Source organism: Tigriopus californicus, chromosome 12 (genome assembly GCF_007210705.1).
Source record: "Tigriopus californicus strain San Diego chromosome 12, Tcal_SD_v2.1, whole genome shotgun sequence".
Classification (NCBI taxonomy): Eukaryota; Metazoa; Arthropoda; class Copepoda; order Harpacticoida; family Harpacticidae; genus Tigriopus; species Tigriopus californicus.
Window position 1 is genome coordinate 11,840,070 of NC_081451.1, and position 14,922 is coordinate 11,854,991.

General features: G+C 39.6%; 1 protein-coding gene and 5 non-coding genes across 7 annotated transcripts; 3 read left to right on the top strand and 3 right to left on the bottom strand.

Annotated features, from left to right (window-relative positions):
• The first annotated feature begins 856 nt into the window (after nt 1-856).
• LOC131892445 (uncharacterized) lies at nt 857-4,680 on the top strand. 2 transcript variants are annotated; one of them, XM_059242329.1, is made up of 8 exons: nt 857-1,014; nt 1,918-2,119; nt 2,230-2,596; nt 2,657-2,810; nt 2,880-2,992; nt 4,083-4,229; nt 4,295-4,446; nt 4,509-4,680. In XM_059242329.1, the coding sequence occupies exons 2-8, from the start codon at nt 1,920-1,922 to the stop codon at nt 4,606-4,608; spliced, it is 1,233 nt and encodes a 410-aa protein (XP_059098312.1). In that variant the 5' UTR covers nt 857-1,014; nt 1,918-1,919; the 3' UTR covers nt 4,609-4,680. The 2 variants fall into 2 exon arrangements, with proteins under 2 accessions (XP_059098312.1, XP_059098311.1); XM_059242328.1 differs by lacking the exon at nt 857-1,014 and having other exon boundaries at nt 1,655-2,119.
• Nucleotides 4,681-4,703: 23 nt separating this feature from the next.
• On the top strand, nt 4,704-4,785 carry Trnal-aag (transfer RNA leucine (anticodon AAG)). Its single transcript has one exon. It is a non-coding gene; the product is annotated as a tRNA-Leu (tRNA).
• A 652-nt stretch (nt 4,786-5,437) lies between these two features.
• Trnar-ucu (transfer RNA arginine (anticodon UCU)) lies at nt 5,438-5,510 on the bottom strand. Its single transcript has one exon. It is a non-coding gene; the product is annotated as a tRNA-Arg (tRNA).
• A 714-nt stretch (nt 5,511-6,224) lies between these two features.
• Nucleotides 6,225-6,340, bottom strand: Trnal-caa (transfer RNA leucine (anticodon CAA)). The gene is made up of 2 exons: nt 6,303-6,340; nt 6,225-6,270 (listed from the first exon to the last, which is right to left on the bottom strand). It is a non-coding gene; the product is annotated as a tRNA-Leu (tRNA).
• Nucleotides 6,341-6,940: 600 nt separating this feature from the next.
• Trnam-cau (transfer RNA methionine (anticodon CAU)) lies at nt 6,941-7,013 on the top strand. Its single transcript has one exon. It is a non-coding gene; the product is annotated as a tRNA-Met (tRNA).
• Nucleotides 7,014-7,070: 57 nt separating this feature from the next.
• On the bottom strand, nt 7,071-7,142 carry Trnaw-cca (transfer RNA tryptophan (anticodon CCA)). The gene has a single exon. It is a non-coding gene; the product is annotated as a tRNA-Trp (tRNA).
• Nucleotides 7,143-14,922: the final 7,780 nt, after the last annotated feature.

Here is a 14,922-nt window from a genome sequence, read left to right on the forward strand (position 1 = left end):
CCCATTGAGATCCAAGGCAAGGTTTTTGATCGGGTAAGATACTTCATTTATGATAGGAAGCAAATGGTTAAGGTTGAAGGATCCCTTGGTAACAAATAAAAAGTCAAGTCAGGTGGCTCACAACGCTCCAATTTAGGGCCTTCCTTTTCATAATATTCATGGTCTCGCTACAAAAGTTTAATATTACATTCCCCGTAGCAATTAATAGAGCCTGTGCAACACCAAACCAAATAGATAAATTGGTATGCAGACGAATTTTTGTAAATCTTGAAGAAAGTAAGCAAAATTCGCCGTCAAATGCACATTCAAAACTAGCTAACGCATGCTATCCTGGGAATGCATGGTCAAAATGAAGGAAATCGACTTTTTTCCTTATCATTAGAAAGAAGCTAACTGGTTTATATTTTTTTTGGTCGAAAATTGGTTGTTTTAGACTGGGATAATGTTAAGAAATATCTAGTAAAAATATTTATTAAGGTTCAACGATTTTGAGCAATGCTCCTTTCAAGTTTAAATATGAGGATGCTTCCCGGTAAAAAAAAAAGGTGTGCAATTGTTTACAAATGATAAATTTGATGCATACTTGTTCCAGAAACAACTTAAAGCCAATGTACTGATAGTTGTTTCATTTGTAAAAAAAAAGATAATATTTCTAAAATTTCGCCATGATTTTGGAGCATCACTTCAGAGTGTTAAAAGATTCGTGTTGGATGAAGGTAATAAACAGCCAATTCCCGAACTAAATTATGTACATTCCAGAGCAGCCAGCGTTTCAGACGAACATACAAGGACATTCCACATAAGTATTCATTTACCGCACTCCCCTAAAGCATCTCAATATGAGAAAACAGTTCATGGACATCCTCACTATGACACGGACTTGAAAGCCAGAATGTCGCTCAGAAACACCTTTCTCGAGGAGTGAGTTGTTGTTTTCACTTAAGATCAAATCGGCGTCCGTCGAATCACCATCCTTTATCTCAATCCTCTGTCAAGCATCTCTCTTTGAAATCGGTAAGTCCTTTCAAGTAAACTATCAGCTTCCGAGAAATTCGCTCCTTCAGAACTGATTACTGAGGTAATTTAAAGCCCATCGAGACAAATTCTTGATTGAAACATGCACTTCATAGCTATTAGTTCAAGTTGGCAAATCAACCAAAATAGGGGAGGATGATGATACGATGGAAAATGCGATTTGGACATCGACATGGATCGATCAGCACGAGGTGAAAACCTGAAAGTCCTGCATTCGCGGTGTCACTAGGTTACTATAGTATGGATCAAACCAAAATCAAATGGATCGATCATTGGCCAAAAAAGGTCAACTAAAAAGATAAAAAATGTTTGTTCGTGGGAAGAGAAGGAAAAAAAACTCGGAAGCAATCTTATGAATGTGACGCCTAGGCGTTGATCTGTTGAAAGGTTTTAAAGAAGATATGAACACGTCATCGAACCAAATTCCAAAATCAATCTGGCATCTAAGAGATAGCCGGATCTTTCAACTACAATTCGTGTGTTGTTGGATCAGTTATTGGATCAGCAAAAAAAAAGTAGGAAATGCAAATACTTCAATTCCTATTCCGAGCAATGGTTGATTTGTTCGCAAAAGTAATTTGATGTGCTGTACACTTTATCAAGACTATTCAAGACTAATTTTCAATCAAATGTAACAACCAGCAATATCAATTCAAAATGTTTCATTCAAATCTTTAGCCAAAGTGGAAGAGCACAACACAATTTTCTCATGTTATGTAAAAGCTGAAACAATCGCAGACAGAGCGTGAAAAATCTGGTTATTGAACCACCTGGACCAAGCTTCACTAACCTTGTCTATCGATTAACCCCTCATCCTAGATTTACACAAACACATCCACACACACATGAACCTACTCACTGTAAATAGTTCCTTCCAAGTAGTCATGCCTGAACAAGACGAGGAAGAGCTCCTTTGGGCTTCTTCAGCCACAGGAGAGAGGTTTCCGGTTCAGGTGGATACCAATCATCCAATGTGGAGGGCCTTCCTTGAATCAGGTTCCCTCTCTCCGAGTCAATTCTTTCGGGCGTTTTTGGCACCCAATTCCTACTTTCACAGTCCGACCCCTTGGCGCTCCCATCGAAGGTAAGCCCAACGACCACACCCGCAAAACAACCACGACTAACCTCATGAATCAGTTCTTGATCTGATCAAAGTCCCTCTCTGTAGTCACGATCGTGTTCCTGTCATTTCAGATTGGCCGCCAAAGTGTCTGAACTTCTGGATTCCTTCAGACCAGGATCTTATTCTTACCGGCCGTTTGAGCGGGTATCCCAACCCAGAGGAGGTCCAACATGGAGTCGACGGCACAGAGCTCTGCAAAATCCCTCCCCACCTCCCCAACCCCATGGGGAGGTAACTTCCGAACAAGCAGTGCCATTCAATGTTCCACACAGCCCCTTCAGTACAAGATTTCAGGACCTGGATGAGGTTCGCCGAAGAGTGTATGTAGATCTGGGTAGACCTCGACCTTTCTACCGCCGCAGACCTTCGATCAATTCTTTGAGCAACAATGGAGAGGAGACGACCGCATCGGGTTTCGTGACCCCTGCCACACTCGAGGTAAGAAGGTCTAATGTGCATCGATCGAGCCCGTTCGTCCCTCAGCTTCAATTGTTTCAGGATTTAGTCAAGATCAATTTGGTGCGCTCTTTAGGATTAGCCCGACTGAAGGAGATCCTTACCGGTCAGAACTTCTCGTTGTCTCTTCCCAAGTCGGTCAAGGAAAGAATGCTAACCTTTAATTGTGGAGACTTTGAAGAAGTCAGTGAGACAGGTATGGAGTGGATTGAAATCTTGAACTGCACATGAACGTGCTAAAAAATATGCCATTTCTCTGCTGCAGATGTTGGGCTCTCTAGTCTAGATTTGAGAGCACACCCAGCCTCCTACAAAGTCAGATGTGTGCATGATGACCGGGATTATTTGGCCATATTTGCCACGAGTGAAGTTGACAAGGTAAGACTTAGGATCGAATTGGTTCGTAGACACAACAATCATTGAAGAGCAATGCTGTTGGCTACGATGTAAAACTATCGCCGTTTTTGCACCGCCCCTCAGATCAATGGACAAACTCAAGCAAGTTAGAACGTACAAACTCACAACGAGTGTCTATTCCGTCAAATGAATGATCCATTTCGGGAATGGGATCATAACAAGTCTTTGTTGCAGACGGTGACAAATGGGCAAAATGCCAAGTAGGATGCTGAAAGAACGTAATCAAATATTGCACTTTGTCCTCACATGCATCGCCCGCAGCATTTTCCCACTCAACCTTTCACAGTAATGAGCCGTGAACGTCAGAAAAACAGCTGTGACAGACAGCCAGATGGCGCCACAGCAGAAGGGAAGACGAAGCGATTTCACATTACCGAAACATTCAGCCTGTGGCAATGACGAGAATCATTTCAAGAACATCCCTATTAGATACTACTAGCATTGAGGTTCTAAAACGCGAGAACTTTGTTTGTGGATGCATGAGTACTCCAGGAAATTTAACAAATCCGCTTTAGAGTATAGTAGCAAGTCTGCATCAGTTGATGGAATGAAATGTTCAGAGGTCAGGGGGCGCCACTGTATCAACAATGGTATGCGTCCGTCCAACTTTATTTATAAAAAAAACAATGATTGAATCATCCATACATCACAAGATATATCTTGCTTGCATACTTTTAATCATCAGAAAGAGCAAAAGGGTGTCAAGTCCGCTTATGTTGGTCAGGCTGCTACATACTGCCCACTCACCGGCGCGAACCCACTACTGCCCGCCGCGGGTACTTTGAGCTGCTGGGTTTCCCCCCTGGCCCGATTCGCACCTCCTCAGACAACCTGGCCACCTCCGGCTCCCCGGAGGTGTCCATATTGACGCCGGGCTTAGTGCGGACGCCAGTTCAACATGCCACAATATGCACCAGAACCCCTGACCTCAAACCATCCACAGACACCAGCCTCCCAGACACTTGGATTACAGGGCCCGCCACGGACCCCAGCTATTTGAGGGGCAGAAATATGTGCTATTTGAACTTTAAGACTGTGTTTCCGGTTTCAGCACATGAGCAACCTTTGGAGAGAATATGGGGTGTGGATGGGCTCGCAATGCCCGAATGTGGTGCCTATTCTTGGACTGGCGGCAGATCCTCTCACAGAAAATGTGTTCTTCATCCTCGGGGAACTACCACAGTCTTTGAGTGACCAAGTAAGGGGTTGATACACTTCCATGAGGGACAGATGGGGGGTTAAAATGAATTGAGCTCATTTTAGGGACTGCATGTGACCACGTTCTTCGAGCATTTGAGAGAGGAGTTCCAGGATCACGGCCTTCCTTTGGATCTGCTGAAGGGGGAATGTATATTTTGGAATCCTCAAGACCAGAGAACAGTCTTCCAAAACCCGGTTCTCTACAGTCGTTTCAGGTAACGAGGGTCCCTTTCTTTGGTTCTTCTCTTCATATCCCAATCGTCTCCTCTTCTTGCAGAAACAGATTGAGGAACAATGGCATTATTTTCCAGACAAACATGATGAGAGTTTTGGATCGAGCGGCACGTCACATTGCCAATGTTCTACAAGAGGCTTGATTCACAATTCACGTGTTTACCGTATTAGTGTTTCTAAGCACTTTTTTTACAATAAATGGTTCAATTAATGAATTTTAATCCCACCGAGACAGTCAGGTAGCGTGGCCGAGCGGTCTAAGGCGCTGGTTTAAGGCACCAGTCTCCTCGGAGGCGTGGGTTCGAATCCCACCGCTGCCATGTCCCTTTTGGCCCTATTTCTGTTGGGCCCATTTGTTTACTTTTGTTTGCCCGAGAGGAATATTTATTGGAAATGTATCGTTGGCCATGATATGCACTTGGCGATATATTGCTTACAATGAAATCTCTTTACAAGAGGTTGTAGAAACAATACCGTCACCTTATATTGAAAGCGAATTTTTGCTTCGTAAATCACTCTGATTATGTGAAACAACCCAGATGCAGAATCCGGAAAAACATCAATAGCCTATTGGGAGGGAAATGGAGTGGATCATTTCTACAAAACTGAGCATTCCTCTTCAAACCATCAAATCAAAATTCGACATGATGAACTTCAAACGGAGGTTTAATCCAGAAAAGTACTTGAATAATTCGACATTTCAAACATGTTTAAGCTAAACAACAATTCGAATCTTTTCTTCAACATATGGTAAAATACAGTGGGTTTGAGGATAAATCATGCTTATGGCACTCATTAGTCATACTGTATCATAAACCAGTTGAAAAAGCAGAATTCGGTTATGGGAACGATCCGGAAAAAGAGACATTTTTCGTTACTTTTTTGGGGTTCCTAAATCCAGATTTCTCTATATCTGGATAAATTCAAGCTTGTCACTGTCCAAGGGGCGGCCGACCAAAAGAGAACCTCGGCCATCCCATCTGGGGATCGAACCCAGGACCTTTGGATTAGAAGTCCAACGCGCTATCCGCTGCGCTAATGGGACTACGACGACGATGAGGGAGATTTTGAATGAATTTAAAACTTGGTCCAAAATTACCCGACAAGACAGAGAATTTTCTCATTACGAAGTGGATGTTTTCTTTATTCTTCTTTATCTGTATTTGGGGTGCTAGGGTCCGAGGGATGAGCCTCACCCGGCCAGAAAAGCTAGCCATCACATTGTACGAATATAATTCCGATAGGCAGTTATCTAGTCAGCATCACATTGGTTCTCTATCTGTGGGTGTATTTGGCGTCTAACGTCTAACAGTTTCCTGGGCAAATATCAGGAAGGAGAATTCGATTTTCCCAGCATTTCATTTGAAGCTGTCCAACTCTGAACGCACTAATTTCAAATCAAGACAGTTTTAATTCCTCAATCCATGAAGTACGTTTTTCTGATGACTCTCAAGACATTTCAGGGTGATTTTACAAGGGTTAACAGTAAGTAACTTTAGCTGACGTGACTTTGTCCAATGTTCAAGTCTTGTTGTGTTTTAATATTCATCAACCAAACTACATGACTTCACAGAACATCATGGCTCAAGCAACTACACATTCATTTATATTATCACTCACCTCGCCGATTTCAAATCCTGAAGCAAACTTGCGCTGAAATGTGGCAATGAGATTAATTTCTTTAAGCGAATATTGTGAAGCACCCTTTGGTAAACAAACAAAAGTAATCTTTCATTCCGTGTAACAGGAAAAAAGGATTTGTCAGAAGTGGGATTTGAACCCACGCCCACATACGTGGACCAGAATACCCAATCCCTCTATCAGAGAGAAGACGAATCTTGAGTCTGGCGCCTTAGACCGCTCGGCCATCCTGACATTGCTGACAGATGAGCTAAATTTGAAAGACTATAATATGGGGTCTGACATTGCTCATTCTGAAACTGTTGCTACCCACGATGTGTTCAGCAGCAAACAAAGCTACACTACAAAGCTACACTACAAAGCTACACTACAAAGCTACACTACAAAGCTACACTACAAAGCTACACTACAAAACTACACTACAAAGCTACACTACAAAGCTACACTACAAAGCTACACTACAAAGCTACACTGCTTAAGGATTTTGACAAACTTGATCTCTTTGTTGATGAGTTTGAGAGGCATGAAACTGAGCCTTATTCACTAGTATCCGTTCTCAAGATGTGCAAGTAATGCTATGGCGAGTCCTTTGATTTTCTGACTTTGAGCCGGTCTCGAGTCCAACAGAGACTTCTCCTGGACTTGAGTCACACTAAAAGACTCATCTTGTTCATACGAAGCTAAACCAGGCTACTGGAATTATCATTCCGGGGCTACTATCTTGCATGGTCACATCATGACAGAGTGAAGTCCTTTTTTAAACTAAGCGACCAGAGTCCGGACGCGCTTCAGTACTTTGTCTTTGAACTTAAAAATTTCTCTTCATCTGCGCAAGCCTCGGTAGCGCAGTAGGCAGCGCGTCAGTCTCATAATCTGAAGGCCGTGAGTTCGAGCCTCACCCGGGGCAAAAATCTTTTCCTGCTCATTTTGAGCAAAAGTTGCCGGTTCAAAAGTGTCGCATTTATGACCCCGACGTGATTTGAACACGCAGCCTTCTGATCTGGAGTCAGACGCGCTACCGTTGCGCCACGGAGTCAATTGATAGGTGAGATCCAAATATTTTGGTCTAAAAAATACTCACAATAAGGTTACTAAGTTGAACGGCCCACATAACTGCAATGTTGATTGCATGGAGAATTGACTTTGATTTCCTAGAGTTGTCGACATCCAATTCCTTTTGGCAATGTTTGATGGTCCTCTTGAAAAAGAATAATCTAAAAAAAAAAGTAAGGTTTCCAACAAAAGTAATGTTTCGCTTAAAAAGTTCAATAACACAAAGAACGAGAACGCCTTGGTTTAAAAACAGGAATAGAGAGTGCGAAACGACGATTGGGTGTTCAATATTGGCATTTAAGAATGGTGCTGAAATGTTTTTGATATTTATAATCTCTTTTTGATTTTCAAACTGGCCGCATTCCATTTAGGGTTTAAGATTTAGCCTTCACCAAGGGCCTTGGCAAAATCAAGATCTACAACATCAACTGACTCGTGTCTTTTAAGTTCCTTAATTCTGCAATGGAACCAAATATTAGTACAATGGGAAAGATGACGCTCTCTTTGGATTTGGACAATCCGAATTTTCGGCAGTCGCTTATCCTGTCCAAGGAGTGTCTGATATTGATGTGTATCAAATTTTCAATTGTCTTCAAAAAGGGCCAAATGATTCAATTCCGAACTCTACCCAAAGACCAAAAAGTAGTGATCTTTGTAAAAAAAAAAAAATCACTAACCCCAACAGCAGAAAACGGGTTCTTTGAGCAAAAAAAATATATATAATATTAGGACTGTGAAACAATGATGATTTTGATTTTCTTAAGTACGTAAGTATTAAGTTTGAGTATTTAACAATTGCCACAGTATTGATCAACGTTTACTCACGTTGAAAACAGAATTTTCAATGACAGAGTCAATTTGAGATGGGATCAGACAAAAACAGAATATTCGCCTTTGCCGACAGAAAACGAAAAGCTCCATTGAGATTAGATTGCAAGATATCGGACAGATCCGGACTTAACTCTTCCCCTCCCCCCCACAGAATTCGATGTTATTTTACCAAAACCATTGCTTAACCCAAATTAAGCTGAAAATAAAAGAGGGCTCGAGGCCAACCTATTCAACTTATTCAATATCATCGACAATTATCCTTGAAGTGGACAGTCCCACCATCCAATATATGGAAACAAATGACTTCTTTTTTCAGTAATCAAATACTGAAGAAGATTGACTCAAAAGCAAGTAATCCAAAACAACGACACTGTTCTCTAGGCAACCAGATCCTGACAACTACCCGCCAAGTACTCTTGAATTCAACCCAAAAAGCTCACATGTTAGTCGACCGAATTCACTTATCTTCAAATACGTTCTATATACATTTCTAGGTATCTCCCTTGAACCAAACCAACTGAACTAAATGTCTCCTAACCCGGCCTTGGTACAGTATAACCCCCTTCCATATATGACTCTAGAGAATGAGGCTCATTTCGCCATATCCTTATTGTACATTGCGCGTTACGTCATTGCTCATTGGTAACTAACCTCAATTAACTATTTCTAAATTTCCAGCTCACAAAAAGAGAACAATGAATTAAGTTCTTGAAATTCCCCCAAAAACCCTAGATACGTACCAAAATCTCCTCAGATCCGAAATCCATGTCTTTTTCTCTTACGTAACTGCGGCAGTTGCTCTGCTCATTTTTTTCCTTAAAGTTAAGCCGGTTTGAAGGCAAATTGCGCGGCTCAGTGTTGCCAATATGCTGAGGTTTTTTTGCATTGGTGAAATCGAGTCGAATCCTGATGATTGTTCAGAAATGAATTCATTCAAGGAATGATGTAATGTGTTTGTGGTATTTGCAAACGAATGAGGTGATTTTATTGTAAGCTGATGAATCCATAATAGGCACCCTAAGAATAGGGCTTGACTTTCCTTTGTTTCTGAAAATTTGGCCAGATTCTTGGTCAAAAGGTGACTGATTCTTTCCCAAATTTGTGACTTCAATTAGGTACCTACTTATTTGAACCTCAACAAAGTTAACACAAGTATCCGTCTTCGTGTGATGGAAATCATGGAAACGAATAACCTTGGCCCAAAAAATCGAAAATTGGTGTTTTTAGACATAGCAATGACTCACTCCAAATCACGAATTTAGTGGGTCACGCTGCCCTGAAAAAGTAGGACATTGTCAGATTGACTGCGGCCTTCTTACCCTTCTTACTTACTATTAGAGCTTTGAAAATATATTTAGTTGAACGCGTAATGGTGCTTGAAGTAACTTAATTCATCATAAAATGCACTTTTGATGAAATCTATTCTCGATGATAAAAACCTTTTCCCTCTATCAGTAACATTATGCTGCAAAATATTAGCCCAATGTGCAGGTTAAACAACACATGGTGTTCTGTAATATTTGTTGAACCAACCGAACCAACCAAATGAAGCAAATTCAAGTCATCCATAACCGATAGAAGGCTGCATATCATTGGACCTAAGCCTACAAAAGAGCAAAAATGGAAATTAAGACATTTCAAGGAATTTAAAAGTGTGTTCCAGTTTGTACTATAGCTTATTTTTCATACTTGTGTGCGTCGTTAGTCACAGTCAAGAATCTTGCTTAAATATTACCAAAGCACTCGCAATCAACGTCTTCTTATCTACAAAATGAATGCTAATCACCTATTATCCATATTTTTTTCATAAAAGTTTGTAATGTGTACATGAATTCACAACTGGTTTCATGTTGTGAAAAGTAAAAAAAAAATGCAACAAATTTCAAAACACTGCGTCGCATATTAAAAATAACTGTTATTGCTTACGTTGCAACAAAAGAAAAATACTTGTCAAAATCATTAAAACCAATTACTTGATGTCATATTTTTCATTACTGAGGCTTTCACTAATAATATATTCAACTTCTATAAATATTCTAGCATAGAATTCAACAACTGATTATTTCAATATTCAAAGCAATAAGATATGTTACTTCAAAAGCATATGTTACTTTTAAAAACTAACAAATTATTTCATATTTGTAAGATTTTGCAAGAAAAAAAGTCTTTGCAACTGTGCATCCCAATTACATCCAAAAACTATTTGTTTGACGTCAATTTAATAATAATTTAGCAATACTGATACGCTGATATATCTAGCGAGAAAATAGAAAACTAAAATGTGTCTTTCAATTTGAAATTTATCTGCATATGTTTTTGAAATATGAAAAAAAGTATAATGTTAGGGCAATTGTTTGTCATTCCAATGTCATTCCAAGACCATTCTTTGCTCTTTTCAAGTTCAAAATGAACTTAATTCCAATAAGAATTAGTAAACTGTAGCATGGCTTGGTTCCATTTTGTTTTTTTGTATTCACACTTTGCCTCAAAAATACCTAGTTACTGAGCTGAGTTATGACCGTTTCAAGCACGGCCATGGCTTTTCTCATGAATGCCATAGTTTTGAATCAAAGAATAAACTCTTTGGCTCACGTGTCATTAAAAGAATTATCAAATTCTCACTGATGAGCGAAATATATGCTTTTTAAGTTGATGTTGATAAATATACTGGCCGGCTCATCTGTGGCTCGTACTATCGCAGCGGCAAAGCCAAACTCACTCTGAGAATCAGTTACGTCGATTTAACTCGATTATCGTACTTGACGATCATAATTTTTTTCAGGCAAGTAATAAATACGTTTTTGGATGAAAAGTGCCCAAGAGTTTATTTATTTTTTTTATTCAAAACGATTATATTCTAGGTTAAGGACACGGTAGTGCTAAAAAAGGGAAAAATACGTGAAACTGCTCAAGGTAGTCCAAGCCGCCTAAGAGTGCCCGACCGGCCCTTTGACACTACTTCATCTATCCGCGGTAATATAAAAAAGGAATCACTTAACCTTTAAATATCATTCCTCATTGAAACTCCAGATGGCAACTCTTGAATAGGATAAACTTGCGGTCCTTAAGTATCGCCAGTGTCGTGGCCAAGTGACTTCGATTATAGAGTACTGTCAAGGACTACGCATGAAGATGATGTCATTGCCATTGTTTGGAAGGTCACTTGAATTTTTGGGACCCAAGAACTCTTGGTTAAGGGATTGAATTACAATTCCAGAGGCCAATCTTTAAAAGCTCATAACTCGGAGTTAGTGGCTTTGGCGAGAGTTTTCTCATACCGGTTAACGTCTAAGCCACTAACTCCTAGTTATGAGCTTTAAGTCCGGCAAACTATAACACTGCCATTTTTTTTACTTTGAGCTTACTCGCCCTATAATATTTCGACATAAACCTTACATGAGATGGGGATACAAAAACAACTTCAAATGTGTTCAAGTGCTTTCAATAAGTGCACAACATGTTTAACATATGATCCACAAGCCACCAGCATAACCATTTTTCCAACAAATGGACTCAATTTTAATTCACCAAGCCTTGGCATGAAATAATGAATGACGTTCTGCGTAACCATGAGCTCAATAGGTTGTTGTTTTCTGATATATTGCCATGAATATGTGCATGTTTAGATGCGATCTTGATAGGTTTTGAAACCCATCAGATCTTTGATGCAACCTGTCATGAGAATTGTACAATTGTTCAATCGTTCTTAGAAGTTCTTGAAAGAAAACGTCCCATGTTAGAATTTCTACTTTGAATACATGATATTCAACTCTCTTGAAGATAATGTGTAAGTATAGCAAAGACACATAATTCTCGTTCGAACTCTTCTCTTTGTTCATTGTTATTACATTATGTCTCCCAACGAATTAAGAGGGCAGCGATGTTAATGGCTGTTAGGCACTCGTAACTAAGCCGTTGATTTAATGTAACGGAAGAGAAGTTGATAAATGCAAGGTTAAAAGAAAAAGTGTCTAGGATAGGAGAGAGTGGTGCTCTTTGAGAGGGAGTCAAGGTTGTGAAATCAAATCTTGGACTTGATAATAACTTATGAACGGCCCTTCATATATTTTAGTATACGTTGGGTTGATGTCGAATTACGTTTAGATCTTCGATCTGATCTGAAGGGGCACAAGATTAACATTAACGTTAACTGGCACACCAACCTTCAAAGGAGGAATCTTCTATGTCCATTACGGCTTTTTTTTTGCAGATATTTACATATATAGAATTCAGATACCTTACTGATCCAACAACTAATTAGACGACTTGTTTTTTTATCTTTTCATCAACATAATCCCCAAATTCCAAATTTCCCCAAAGTGATGACGTCATCGTTGCCTTCGGCATCCCAAACAGGGAAGGTGCTCAATGAGATTTTTCATTTCTTAACCACTACTGGGACCCAGAATGGCTTTGCAGACCAGTTTGAAAGGAAACTGAAGAGACAATCGGAATATCATCTATTAGACGGGCTATCCTCGGGCAAAGGCGTTGTTTGACCTCATTGGGGATGAATGAATCAAACCTTAGCCTTGTAATGGTTTTCTTTTAGAAATCGGACCCGTTATCTGACATCTTCAAATGCAAAACAACTTTGTTAAGTCTTTGCTGGCCGTTCATTGAATCCAACTTTTGCTTGTCAACTCGTAAATAGGACGAGTCTGGATTAGAGTCTATTCCTTTATTGTGCAGAAGTTGGTCTCATAGAAAGAAAGGACTCGAGTCCAGCCTCATCAAAAACCACAAATGAAATTGACCTTAAAATAGGCGAGTAAGGCGAGTCTTTTTGCTTGATCTGGCTCTACTTAAATACTCGAGTCCGGCAAAAAAGTCAACAATCTAAGGACTCACATGAATCCAATTTTTACTGGACTTGCCCCAACAACAACACTGGCAACCATTTTTGTTTGTTCTCATTTAGAATGGAATTGAGGACACTTGTAGACAAATATATAGTTTGCTTACGTTGCTCACCATCCAACTGCTTTAGCCCATCATTCAGTCCGCATTCACGATCCAACCACAAAACATCAAGCCCTCAACATATACCAAGTTGGAAAAATAACCTTTGAGTAACTCAAGTTAGGGTCTTCTCTATGTAAATTTCTATCTATTTTTAAGTTTTGCCCCAAAATTGCTACAATAGGGCTTCAACATAGTTGAACTTAGATTCACCGGGTCTCAAACCTCGATTAAAAGAAATTAAATTGAAGCCAAACTAGAGAAGAAATAGAATGGGGAGGTAACATCACATCATTGTTTAACATTTCTGGAAAAGTCCCAATAGATTGACCATTGATTGAATGAGAACGCTTCGTTCATTTTCACTTACTTTTTACCCATCCTGTTAACAAAATTGAAAAACACAAAGAACTGTATTTGAGTCAAGGTAGAATCAAAGTCCAATGAATGATTCTTTGATTTAATGATAATTCGCTTCCAAATTATTGTTCCTGCCCTACGCACTGTTTGGTCTGTTCTGTCTTGGTTTTCGAATTTCTTTTTGCATTTCAGAGCCAATATTATGATTGTAGCATTATTCCTCATGGTCTCTTTGATGTTTGCCATTCATGGACAAATGGTCAATTCCCATGCAATCTTACCTGGAATAATGGCCTCCCCAAGGATTGGTCCCCAAATACGTAAGCGGATTGCCATAGATGAAAGTGCAAATAGTAAAGAACTATTTTTTTGCTAGTGATTCGGGGGTAGAAGAGCCTTATTCTGACAGTTGTAATTGATTCGTTCTTTTCTGTACCCACACCACCTGATTGAATTTTGAATCTGAACTTGGGATGGTAGAGGACAGTTTTGATTAAAACCCAAAAGTAGTGTAAGAATCGATAAACCATTAATTCTGCTTTAAATTCATGAATATTTCCTAGTCTCAATCGACCAACGCAATAACAATGTTGAAATGGACGAGTCCTCGGGAATGGAGGGAACCATGTTAAATGTGCCAGCATGTAGCGGAACTAGTACACAAGTCGAGATCATATCCATTCCAAATCTGAGTGGATGCTACATTTTCCAGACGCCTGGTTTTAACAATGGAGGGTATCCAAATGCTTCAGATGGTTCTTATACATGTTCTTACGGCATTCAGGTAATTTGCACTTGCTTTAAAGTTGTCAACGTACTTTTTAACTTCGATAGTGTATGATTACCGGACGGTGGCTGTTGACTAGATATTTATTGATCGTTTAAAGAGATATTTATACTAAGGGAAAATGTCTATGGCGAGTATGATGGTGGGAGCATGAGTAGTGATAAATGTAAATTGATATCGGTGACTAGAATATAACAATAGTTATGTCATTTGGATAAAATACAAATGATTAACTGTAATTACTTTGGTGTCAAGTTTTCATAGGTCTTCAAACTGAATTTAGTTGCTTTTTGAGTTTTAGCGGCCACTTTGACGAGCACTTCAAATTGGAAACTCTTTTTCAAAGGGTTCAATTCAGAAGTTAATTCGTTAAATTGCAATTCAAAAATAACGTTGAACATTCAAAGTTTCGTAATACGTTAATCATAAAATGCATGTTTAAAGCTCTGAGCCAATGCTAAGTGAATGAAATTGCATTCTTTTGACACTTCTACGCTTATTTATTGGTTCTTTCTTTCGATTCCAATTTTATCATGTCATCACAGTTTGGGACTACTGTAAGTGGAACGGTGACCGTTAAAAAGGATGGGTTCGATATCCAAGGATCGGACACTGAATTTTGCAAGGATAGTGTATCAGTCTTTTCAGTGGACGATGTCATACAACAAATGAACAGAAGTGACCTCGACGATCGAGATGGTAGCAATCACGTTATTCAATATTGCGGCATGATTACCGAAGACAAGACCCGCAATTTCTCTGTCTCGAGACTCACTATTAACTTGGTTGCCGACGAGTCGGTGAACGGCAACGGAGCCGAGAT